This window comes from Triticum aestivum, chromosome 2D (assembly GCF_018294505.1).
Source record: "Triticum aestivum cultivar Chinese Spring chromosome 2D, IWGSC CS RefSeq v2.1, whole genome shotgun sequence".
NCBI lineage: Eukaryota > Viridiplantae > Streptophyta > Magnoliopsida > Poales > Poaceae > Triticum > Triticum aestivum.
This window is the reverse complement of record NC_057799.1, coordinates 85,223,380-85,236,184: the sequence shown is the minus strand read 5'-3', so window position 1 is coordinate 85,236,184 and position 12,805 is coordinate 85,223,380. Positions and strand designations below refer to the sequence as shown.

Genomic DNA, 12,805 nt, shown 5'->3' with positions numbered 1-12,805 from the left:
CCGCTCCATATGCATACGTAGCACTATAAGCAAGTCATGCTGCTATAGTTGTCGACGAATTTATCAAAGACGGAGCCAACGTGTAATGAGTAGATAACCTACATAAGAGGGAGAGTTTTTTTTTTCGTTAAAGACTACATCATTTATCTACATCCAAAGTGACAACGAAAACATTGAAAAGCTTCCAACTATGTGAATCGATCGTTTGCCTCTCGGCGAGCGCCGGGTAGGTCGCTTTCCACTACGACGACTTGGAAGACACCGTCCTCGACTGGGCTGTGCGTAGTACGTCTGTACGTTGTCCGCGGAAATTTACCAGAGTTTTATCGACACATGCGGCTTGATCTGCCAGTGTTTCACGTGCCTGGTTGGCTCAACGAATATGAAAACAGTCAAGTCCTTTTGTTTTGTTTTCACGGAAGAGAAACAGTATATGTCGGTGGTATTTGTAGGAGAAAACCCCGAGAACTCACCACCAAGCAGCTGCAGGGAGTGTGGACAGGACCAGTGCGTGTGCGTAGTGTTGTTTGCTGCTCCTGCTGCTGCTCTAAATAGCGCAGAATGGCGATCGTCACCGAGCACCGCGTACAGATGCCGACGGATCCTCCCGCCGGCAAGGCCACCACCGCGCCGGAGATGGGGCTGAATCGCTTCGTTCGCTTCATCGCGCTGATCGAGAGGCTTGGCAACGCCTTGGGCACGCTGGCCTTCACCTGGGCAACCGTCGTCCTGCTTGGTGGCTACTCCAAGGACCTCAGCTCGGATTTCTGGGTCCCCACTGGCATAATTTTCCTAGAAGCTTTGAGGTACGTTTGGAACTACCACATGTCGCGAAATAAACTCTTCCGTTACTTCCTTTCGGTGACGAACAAGTAATACAACTGGAAGGACAAATTTCTTTTTTTACGATTAACAGATCTCTAACAAAATGTGAAGTAATCTAAAAGACTCCCGGCGCGGCCAACTCGCACGAGCGGAGCGCTTCGTGTCGAGAGCATATCAGGGCATCTCCAATACTGACCCACAAATCGGACACCGCATCCGTTCGCGGACCTGAGGAACCAGTTGGCGGACGCGGATGCGGGAGCCGCCATCCAATGCTATCCAAAAGGCTAAAACGCATTTCAACAAACCGAATGAAATTCACCCGAACCGGATGATTTTAATATAAACCAGACGAATACATTTATATTTCAAACATATTTTAACTAAACTATAATGGACTGAATAAAATTAGTCTAATGCCGGCCGGGGCGGATCTCCATTTCCCACAACATGTCTTCACTATGTCTGGCAGCCCGCTCATCGGACTGTCGTGAGTCCTAGAAGAATATGCTTCAGCGGGAGGGGAAGAATACCTTCCCTCCGCCGCCGCGAAGCATGGACCAGGGTTGGTTTTTGGGGGGGGGAAACGGTCGCCATGGCCTACTCCCCGCAAAGAGGGCAAGTCATCGGCTGTGCAACCCAGCGATGCGGTGGCAGTGAACTTCGTCGGACCCAATCGTCGGCGGGTTCCCATGATCTACCACCTCGCCGTCTTCGATGTCGCTACCATCTCGGTGCTTGTTCCCGTGGTTGCGGCGTGACTTTTAGTTAACGTCCTTAACCTCGGACAGACTAGGGTTGCCACATTGGCCCTTCTTCTTGGCTAGCTTTGTATCTTACCCAAAAAGGCTTTCGCCCCGCTTTATATATAAAGCACGATCCCAACAACTCAGTACAAACGCACGCCATCACAACACACTCACACACCCAAGGCATGATACATAGGCGCTGAGCGCGGCAACACCATCCCTAGCACTACCACCGCGAAGAGATGAAAATAAGCCGCATATGACGAACCGTGGGCTCCAAGGCGGCGCCTTCAGGAAGGGTACGACACCGGAGCGCCGCCGCCGTCCAATCCGAGGATCAGAGTTTCCCCCGGAGCCGCACGACAGGCAATGAGAGCCGCGACGACGCCTTCAAGAAGGGAACGAGCTTCGCCGCCGCCGGTCCGTCCGAAGATAGAACAGGTTTTCACCTCGTCCAAAACTCACCTCCACCGAACGCCACACCCCGGCAACCATGACACCCACACGGCCATGGCCACCGGGCAACACCAAGCCACGGCCTCTGCCCGAGAGTACCACGCAACCACCACCGGGGCCGCCGCCCCGGCATCCAAGACCTTGACACCACCTCACCCGAGACCTGCTGCTATCCCAACCAAAGAGACAAGCGGAAAAGTCCCACCTTTCGCACCCCTGGGCTACCCCCAGCGTCGAGACCCAATAGGCCGGCCACCTGGCCTCCATCGACCCGTCCTGCAGCATCGGGTGCGAGGCGAGCTTGGTCCCGCAACACCGTGCGCGAGACGAGGTCAGTCCTGCTGCACCGTGCGCGAGACGAGCTTAGTCCTGCGGCACTGTGCGCGAGACGAGTTCGTACCTGCGCATCGGGCGCGAGACGAGTGATGGACCGCAGCTGGGAGAAGGCCAACCCTTCACCGTGCGTAGCGACCGGACGACGAGGAGGGGGCCAAAGGCCGATACAAGCCGCCTACGGACGAACCGACGGCAGGACGTGCCAGCCGTCGCCGAAGCCGACTTGCCAAGCCACCATGGAGCCGTCCACGGCCGGAGCAGCGGCCACCCCGGCCACTGCCCAACCTGTGCCGCCCGCCGAGCTCCAAGCGTCAGAGCCGCCGGGCACGCACCCGCGCGTCGAGCCGCCGAAGGGGAGGGACGCCGCCGAAGTCCCCAAACATGGTCGATCCAGGTCGGAGACGGAGATGCCCAAACTTCCCGCAGGCCCCGCCGCCACGGGGCCACCACCATGAATCCCACCACGCCGCCGACCGCGCACAGGAGCCACGCCGCCCACACACGTCGGGCGCCTCCGCGAGCCCCGCGCCGCCGCCACCCGCGGGAGCGTCGCCGCGAGCCAGGCGGAACCAGGCCAGCCCCCAAAGCGGCCAGCCGCACTACCCAGCCCCGCACGCCGCCGATCGGCCCTTGCAGTCGTGGCCCGCGTCGCCTGCCAACCGCCGTCCCGAGCATCCGCCCGATCCAGATCTGGGCCGAGACGCGCACCGCCGCCGCTCGAGCTGGCTCGCCCCACCGCGCCCCTGACAAGCAGCCACCCGCGCCGCCAACCTAGGACACCTCCGTTGCGCTTCCCCGGATGCCGCTACGCCACGCCGTCCATGCCGTGGCGCTGTCCTGCGCAAGCCTGCCGCGAGGAGGGGGAAGATGCCCCGCCATCGCCGACGCCGGTCAGGCTTTGCCCGGCGGCGCGAGCCGGCGGCGGCGAGGATGCTGGGGGGGAGGAACGGGAGAGCTGGAGGAGAACACTAGGGTTTGCCTCGCCGCTCGCGGGAGCGGACGAGACGAAGGGCTCTGTTCCAGCCTTGTATCTTCACCGGCGCAAAATCTGGTCATCATCTCCATGAACTTGGGCTTGTAGTGACCGAGGTCCCTTATGAAGAAGCTATTTTTTTAAAATAATACATTTTTTATTAATTTTCATAAATATTACGCTCGATAAAAAAATTTCAAAAATAATACACCATCGGCCCGCTGCAGGCCGACTGGGCCTAGTCGGCCCACAGCAGGCCGATTGGATTCCAGTCGGCCTACAGCTGGCCGACTGGCCCCTATCGGCCCACTGTGGGCTGATTGCGTCCTATCGGCCCATTGTGGGCCGACTGAAGCTAATTGGCTCGCTGTGGGCTAATTGTTTTTGCAAAAAAAGTAGGCATAAAAAATATATGTTTAAAAAAATGTTAATCATGTAATTAAAAAATGTTAAACGTGTATAAAAAAATATTCCTGATGTATACAAAAAATGTACAATATATATGCAAAAAAGTTGACATAAAAAATATGTTTTAAAAAGTGTTAAGCATGTATTAAAAAAATTGTTAAATGTGTGTATAAAAAATGTTCCTTATTTAAACAAAAAATATAGAATGTGTATGAAAAAAAGTTGACACCAAAAAAATATGTTTGAAAAGTTGACATTTTTTCAAATACATGATTAAAAATTGTTAAATGTGTGCATAAAAAATGTTTCTTATCTATTCAAAAAATATAGAATGTGTATGAAAAAAAGTTGACACCAAAAAAATATGTTTGAAAAAGATGTTCCAGTTCCATACAAAAAGAGCAATCAATCATGCTTAGATCCGTGATGCTCCCATACCGGATCCGGAGCTGGAACATTTTTTTTATACACGTTTAACCTTTCATTCCAATACATGAAACATTTTTGTGTACTCGTTGAACATTTTTTCAAATACATGATTAACATTTTTTTCAAACATACTTTTTTGGTGTCAACTTTTTTCATACACATTCTATATTTTTTGTATAGATAAGGAACATTTTTTCAAATATATGATTAACATTTTTTTCAAACATATTTTTTTTGTCAACTTTTTTTCATACATATTCTATATTTTTTGTATAGATAAGGAACATTTTTTATACACACATTTAACAATTTTTAAATACATGATTAACACTTTTTAAAACATATTTTTAGTCAACTTTTTTGCATATATACTGTACATTTTTTGTATACATCAGGACATTTTTTATATACGTTTAACATTTTTTTAATTACATAATTAACATTTTTTAAACCTATATTTTTTATGCTTACTTTTTTTGCAAAAACAATTAACCCACAGCGAGCCAATTAGCTCCAGTCGGCCCACAGTGGGCCGACAGGACCCAATCAGCCCACAGTGGGCCGACAGGGGCGCCGACTGGAGTCCAATCGGCCTGCTGTGGGCCGACTAGGCCCAGTCGGCCTGCAGCGGGCCGACGGTGTATTATTTAAAAAAAAAATACCCAACGTAATATTTATGAAAATTAATAAAAATATATATTATTTAGAAAAAATTAGCTATGAAGAACTCGTCGTCGGCACCATGTTTGAACACGGCTATGGCCTCGGCATCGTTGCACTGGACGATTTTGTTTTTCTTCTTGAGGAATTGAGCCCAGTAACTACGTACGAATTCCTTCTTCCCCTGTCTCATGTTGGATAGGTCGCTGGTGTCAACAGGTCAGACATATTGCCTCTGAAATTTGCCATAGATTCGGCCTAAAGGTCTGTTCAGCTATCAATTGAACCAGGCTAGAGAGTGTGTAACCATGCCTGATCTTCAACATGAGGGGTAGGTGTTTTACCGCGTGGAAGTCATTATCGTTTGCCACTTTTTTAACACAATACAGACGCAAGCGCTCATATCATTTTGAGATTTTACGAAGTCACCGTAGGCGCCCTGTAGTCGACGGGAGCGTCTCCTTCCACTGAATGTGCATCGCCGGAAATCCCGAAATAAATCAGAATAAATGCGAGCATCAGGACTTGGACACTGATGGACTGAGGATACCACTGTCCACCTGACCATCCAACCACAGGTTCGTTCGCATTACCGTTTGCCACTTGGACTGCCAGGATGTAGTCACCAATGACCAATCCAAATTATGGGATCTGAGGTGTCGTCATACTTGTCACAATTTGTGATTTTAAAGCTCTGGTGGGGAAGGATGGGTAATGATTCGGTCCAAGAAACTAGGGGGCACGACGCAGATGGGCCTCCAATTTCTCGGGCGGTGTCAATAATGCAATGCGCATCATTTATGGCGGTAGTTTTAGCATACTTGCTGAAAGCCAGTTGGTGCATGTCCTTGGCCTTTGCTCACGCTAGTCATAATGGGGAGTAATTTAGACTAGTGTCATGCATATGACACTAATTCATGTTACTATCTTTGTCATAGTGCAAAGTGTCATAGAGGTAGTATCATATATGGCTGCATTCATTAGCTTGTAGACTCAATTTTTCTTGGGAAGCGCTATGTGATAGTAACATAATTCATTAGCTTGGGAGCTGCCCACACATTACGAGACATCTCGGTGTAGTGCTTGCTGAGATGGCCCGTCCCTTCTGTAAGGCTAGCCATAGTGGGAGTAACTTAGATAGTAACATAACACACCCCAAGACATATATGCTTATGTGGCATGAAGTTAATGAGAAGAGAGGTGCTTGTGGTAACGTAATATGTTACCGTAACATAACGCACCCCAATGCAAAATGAGTCTACAACATAATAAATGAAGGTTTGCATGACACTACACTTATGTTACTACCCACTATGATGGTAGTAACATAGACTAGTAACATATGCATGGTTAGGCTTCTCCCAATGGACCGATGCTTAGATGGGGTGCTAAGCATATTAAATAGCTTAGCAAACAAACTCCCCAATGCATAGGTGCTTAGCTTCTTGTAGCTAAGATCCTTTCATTTAATGATTTAGCTACTAAACTCTCTCATGCATTGGTGAGTTTACTTCATTTAAATGTTTTGCCTAGATTCACGCACTTGGCATTGGTTCTTTCTGGGATCACCAAACCCATCTCTCTCCTCTTAATTGCCTTGCCACATCAGATTTTTCGTCTACATGGCATGCTTAGCAGCCGTACAAGGTGGAGCATTGGGAGGGGCCTTACTACCCACTTTGACTAGCCTAAGACGCTTGCTCATGTCAGTTCTCCATTTGGCCAATCTCCTGTGCTTGGGTGGAGATTCTTTGCCCATGTGCGTTTAATGACCGTACTGTGGTCCAAGATGGCATGCAAGTCTCTTATCAGGTTGCGGCCATGCCCGGCCGGTGCCTTATTGGCCTTCAGGCTGGCCATACACTAGTAGAAAAACGACTTTTAGTACCGGTTCGTAAGGACCTTTAGTACCAGATCTGGAACCGGTACTAAAGAGTGGGGGACTAAAGGTCCCCCCCTTTAGTCCCGGTTTAACACGAACCGGGACCAAAGGCCCACCACGTGGCACGAGGCGCGCCGTGGTCTGGGGGACCTTTAGTCCCAGTTGGTAATGATTTTTTTATTTTTATTTTTGAAATAAAGCAAAAACAGCCAGCCTACTGGGCCGGCACGGCCTGCATACGACTAGAAACCCAATCTCTAGTTGGGCCAGGATGCAGGCCCGTACGGCCCAGTAGGCCCCACAGGGCAGAAGACTTGCAATAGGTCCACAAAGGCCTGCTTAGAGAGGAGCTCGACACGGTAGCCGCGGCGGGGCTTATAAACCGGTGCGAGCTCCTCTCAACTAGCGAGGTGGGACTAAACATTGTGCACTGCGGGTGGCAGCGCACCACCTTTTGTACCGGTTGGTGGCTCCAACCGGTACTAAAGGGGGGTTCTTTAGTACCGGTTGGAGCCACCAACCCCTACTAAAGGCCATCACCTCTTTAGTACCGGTTCGTGGCACGAACCGGTACTAAAGATTCGCCACGAACCGGTACTAATGAGCGCCGCCCACCTGGCCGTTGGAATCGGCATTAATGGTTACATTAGTGCCGGTTCAATACCAAACCGGGACTAATGAGTTTCACATTAGACCCTTTTTCTACTAGTGATAGTGGGGTAACATAAGTAGTATCATGCACTTGGGACTCGCAAACATGCTTATGTGGCAAGCAATTAAAGAAGAGAGAGATGGTTATAGTAACATAGATAGATACTGTAACATAATAAATGTGATGCTACTATGTGTCATGCATGGCAATAAATGAGACCATCTATGATACTATGCACTATAGAGGTAGTAACATAGACTAGTAACATATGCATGTTACTAGTCTAAGTTACTCCCCACTATGACCAGCCTCATCTGTTCGTCATCACCCTTTAGGTTCTCCTCATATTGGAGGATTTGTTGCCAGCAATCTTCGAGGTCTTAAATTTGCCCAAGCAACCGGTTGTTGTCCGTGGTCACCATATGTGTTGACCTGAGCAGTCTCAAACGAGCTTCGTCGTGTCGGGGACCGCCTAGTGATTCTTTTAGTATGTTCTCGTCTTAGGGGCCAAAGACGCTTACCAGTCGGGGTTCCTCCTCATCATCATGTGATCTATCACACGGTGGGCTCTCCTTTTCAGGATCGTAGTCAGGGTCATCCTCGGCGTCGCCGGCATTGTTGTTGTTGCCATTGACGTTTTCGTTCTCGTTGTCGTTGTCGTCAACATTGGCGTTGCCCGAACTGGCATAAAGCGTGGTCGCCATGTAACACATGTAGGTCAAGGTCACCTGCCACTTGTGTAAGGGCTGCATGATTGATAGCCGGCTATCCATGGTTTCACCGACCTCCTCTTTCATGTCTTCTGTTTCCTACGAGGACCCTCAAGGACGTTGGTGAGATCTTCGACGTTGGCGATGAGATGGGTGGTGGGTGTGTCGAAAAAATGACTTCCTCCGACATCTTCAAGATCCGATCTAACATCAAGATCGAGAGATCCAGAGAATGTTGCTCCAAGAATTGGCAAGAAGCCAAACCCGAGAAGATCAACTCTCTGCGGCAGTCCTTGGTGTACTCCATGCGGCCAAATCTTACGATTCGGCCTGGAGCGAAGGCCTCGACCTAGCCGAGGTGGCCAGTCGAGTTGGCGACGAGGGTGATACTGCTAAAGACGAACATCTGTCCCGATGGGAAGATTGCGTCGGAGCCGTTATGAGCATTGCGCCTGGAGCAACTCGTCACTCCTCCGCGAGCTGGCTTGGAGCGGCAAGTTGCTAAACCACGAGCCGACTTGGAGCGGCGAGTTGCTGAACCACGATCAAAACCAAGGCTCGGTCGTGGGGAAACGCAGGGGCGAGTGGTAAAGACGGTGCTACTACCGGTGATGCCTAGCACTTGGAGTGTAGCGTTATAATCTGGTGTATAGTCTGTCCTTAGGCTTGCATATAACTCTTTTCTTCCGTCCTTGCATGCTCAAAAATTAGGGCCCCAACTCCCAAATTTGACAATTGACACTCTTATTTAGATACAAGCACATCGCCTTTGGTTTGTTGGTCGTATATTGCCTTCTTGTCTAATTATACCATATACGTATGTACTTCAGAATGTTCAGCCGCAACAACAGGATGGACTACCAATTGTTCTTCCGCACGAGGGGTGCTTTCAGGTCTCTTGGCTGGAATGGGCTTATCTCGCTCATATGCTTCTTCAATGTTCTCATGGACACTCATGTTATATGGACCAATGATGAAATAAGACAGATAGCGGCGACTTATTCAGTAGTGGGACTACTTGTGATTGGTTCAATTCTATGTCCAGAAGCTGCAATTCCACCCATGTTACGCCGCGCGATCTCATTATGGAGCCCAATGGTTGCAATCCTACTGCTTTGTCCCTCTGTATGGTACTCCTACAAGTTCGAAGAAGAATATTTCATCTTTCAAAGACATGGCTCAGTTGCCAACTGCACAGTGTACTTGGTACTATTTGTGGTAGTGCTCATACTCACAATCAGCAGGTTGCGGTTCCCAAGCATCATTAAACTAGCAGACTGGGTTCTTGGCAGCAAAATAGCATTTTGGCAACGAGTTACTCTGAACTTGTGCATGTTTGCTGCGACAGTGATGTCGGTGTTCAATTTTAATAGAAGAGGTATATCTGCGCTGATCACAATGGACATACTTGTTCTAGTGCTAACTTCATTTGGCAACCTCCAAATTCCGGCAGCAGTATTACGAATTGGGCTGGCACTGTGGCGCCTTATAGTTGTACAAAAAGAGAATAATGACCAGAAAAATCATGAGAACATGAAAAACCTTCTGTCATCTCTCTACATCTTTTATGCGATGGTGCTTGGCCAAGGGATACTCTATATTGTTGCCGGCATCTTTGAGATCTTTTCATTCATCCTACGAAGATCACTCATCCGTCGTGTTGGATTTAGAGGACCCTCGGGGGTGAAATATGTCAATTTGTACTACGCATATGTCTTCGACAGATGCATGGAAGGTGCTATACTTGGCCCAAAGAAGACCAACCTCATCATATTTGCAATGGATTCTGTAAAGTCAAACTCTCCCAAGATGCAACTCTATGGTCTTAAGATGCTTCACATATTTCTAGAAAAGGAGCCCCTAAGGACTATGGCCATATTAGAACTCACCACTTATACACAGACAGTGACCTGCTTGATCAACATGTTGGGCTGGACAAGTGAGGGGGCTACAGATATTCGATCATTCGCCGCGAAGATCATGACCGAGCTCGCTGAAAACCTCCGAGTTGTCCCTATTCCTGGGGCGATGCAGCTCATAGCCTCACTTTTGGACACTGTTCAAGGACATAATATAAAGAACCCTCTTTTGGACACTGGTAGCCCTGAGACAAAACAAGATAACCTGATTCAGCAAGTTGGCAGGAACGAACTGACCTCCCCGGTGCTTAAATGGTTGAAACAGATGGCACTGTACTGTTTGATTCCGAGAGAGGAGCCAACTAACATGGATGAACAAAACAGCCACATACTAAGATGCTGGAGAAAGATTGCAAAACATTGGTCTGTTCCAGAGGAGGAGCCATCAACTAACCATGATCTCCTCCCCGTACAGGGCATGTTGATTCTTGAAAGGCTTGCTACCTTTGATCTTGAGAACTGTATAGAAATCAGCAGAGCAACTGGCCTCATTTCAAAGATTGTAGAGTTCACAAGCAACATGACTGACATGAAAAATATTGGTGAGACACACGAGACACTCCTGAAACGTTCATCAATGAAGCTGCTGGCAAGACTTGCAAGTACTAAAGGCAAATTTGGTGTAACTTTGCGTCAGAAGATTACAGAACATCTCTTCCTCTGGAGCAACCTTGCAGAGATCTTGGATAACAGAGGGAGCAGCCAAGAACTTAGGGAGCTTACAGCAGAACTGATTAGAAACTTTGCCATGGATGGAAATGTGAATAATGAGATCGGGCACATCCCGATGATCATTAGCAGGTTGATGCATGCATTTCTTAGCCAAGGCGCATCCTCAAGTGCAGATTCAGATCAGTTATTACGAATGAATGCTGGGCAAGCACTAGCACTACTGGCGATGGAGAGTGTCAGTAACTGTCTGGTTATGTTAGCGGAACCAGGGTATGTCTTCATCAAGGAACTCACAATTATGATCCATAGTGGCAGGTACAGGTACATAGCTTCAAGCCTGTTGCAGAATATGTGTGTGCATGCTCAATCTGAGCTTGGCGACTCGGACCTGAAGGAAATCTCCTACATTACGAGAGAGGTGAACGCTGCAAATTTAGGCTGCAATATTAGAGGCGGATACTGTACATTAATATTTACACATGTTATTGCAACATTTTCTTTAGCATTCATTTAAGCGTCCACTCGAGTAAATGGATGGCAACACCATCAATTACCACTCATATACTTCTATACACCAGAAAACTAAATAAATACATGGATTCTACTTAACCGTGTTACTGAAGTTTAATCATGGCTTACATACGTTAGCTATTTCCATTACAGGTGCTGGAAGGAATAATGGATGCAGAAGGGACAGAACTGGAGGTTCTTGTTGGCCTTAGTTCACAAATATGTAATGTCATTCCAGGTGATTTTGCGCGAGAACTAGAGCATGGTCAGATTAAGGAAAGATTTATAAAGAGGCTTGTTGATGCACTTAAGAAAAATATGATACCCACCTGTCGTTGTCCCAGAATCAGGAGGGTGATAGTTGAACATGCCATATACATGATGGAGTGTAATCCTGGCAACGCCAACTGTTTCAAAAAATACTGGATGATGGAAGCACTGCTAAAGGTGGAGCGTACAACTTCAAGGGCTGAAAATTACAGGTTCTTCTCGGGTGATGCAGGACTCATGGAGCACAGCGTACCTCTATCTGCACTTGTGTCCAGAGCAAAAGAACTGATGGGCCGTGGGTAGCTATGAGGCATCAGCGGTGTCACCTGAGCATGTATTTAGATGGTACTGTACTGCTGGTCTATACTATGATTTGTAGACACGCTCAATTTGCTTGTCAATCGTCATAGTAGTGAGTTACTAATTGCATCCCAAGGAGATCCCATGAAATTAGAAATGATATTAAGCAATTGGTTTGTGTTGACAAGTCAGACATTATGTGAGGTCAACAAAAATAATGGTTGTGTTAGTGTTGTAAAACCATGGACATATGTAAGATGAGGAATCTGCTTTGCGATTCAATATGACATGTCATGTTAGTTGCTTATTAATAAATGTGGCCGTATGCATCGCTCTGATGCAGAGGCCAGGGATCTCCCCCTTTTCGAAAAAAAAAGTTAGTTGCGCATTGTCAGGGTGTGGGGCTTCAGCACCAACTCAATCTTTTAGATTTTATAAGCCTTACATCAGATGTTGTTTATCACTAGTAAATGGCGTGGTCATTGAGTAATCACGAAATCAACCTTGAGTCCAGATCCTAAACACCCATTAAGTGGTTCTACTAATTTCCAAGTGACATGGCACTGATCCTGACAAAGAACCATGCAATTCATTCATTGAGGGAGAAGATCCTTAGAACAAATCAATTTTAACTAAGAACCCTCCACGTAGCATGGTAATTTTTTTGGTTTACTCGAACACCACAAATATTGAAATTTCTGCTTCCTAGATCGTAACTGAACAATCTACTTAATTTTTTTTGGTTCACCAATTTTTTTTTTGCGAAACAAAAGATCTTGCATTACTCAGCACCATTTACAGGATTACATTCTCGTTCTATAATATCACGGACTACTTCCGGACCTGAGCCCAGCCAAACAACCGGTCGGCGTTGTGTTCTTCCAAAATTAGCCAGGGAATGACTAGCCAAATTACAGCATCGACGAGAATGAGTAATGCAAGAGCTTCTTTCCTCCATAATACCGATGATCTCCTTCACGATGAACGCAAACTTGGACTTGTTGCTAGAACCTCCGACTATCATCTGGACTGCTTGTAGACAATCCGATTCTAT

At 47.5% G+C, this 12,805-nt stretch overlaps 1 protein-coding gene across 1 annotated transcript; it reads left to right on the top strand.

The window, feature by feature from the left end:
* Nucleotides 1–471: 471 nt before the first annotated feature.
* On the top strand, nt 472–11,764 carry LOC123051810 (uncharacterized). The gene is made up of 3 exons (XM_044474787.1): nt 472–806; nt 8,911–11,089; nt 11,335–11,764. Exons 1-3 carry the CDS (start codon nt 562–564, stop codon nt 11,752–11,754), a joined length of 2,844 nt encoding a protein of 947 aa, XP_044330722.1. The 5' UTR covers nt 472–561; the 3' UTR covers nt 11,755–11,764.
* Nucleotides 11,765–12,805: the final 1,041 nt, after the last annotated feature.

Coding starts and splice junctions, on each gene's coding strand:
- LOC123051810 (XM_044474787.1), top strand. CDS start 562: ATGGCGATCGTCACCGAGCACCGCGTACAGATGCCGACGGATCCTCCC. Junction 807..8,910: donor ATTTTCCTAGAAGCTTTGAG/GTACGTTTGGAA, acceptor TATGTACTTCAG/AATGTTCAGCCGCAACAACA. Junction 11,090..11,334: donor TCTCCTACATTACGAGAGAG/GTGAACGCTGCA, acceptor TTTCCATTACAG/GTGCTGGAAGGAATAATGGA.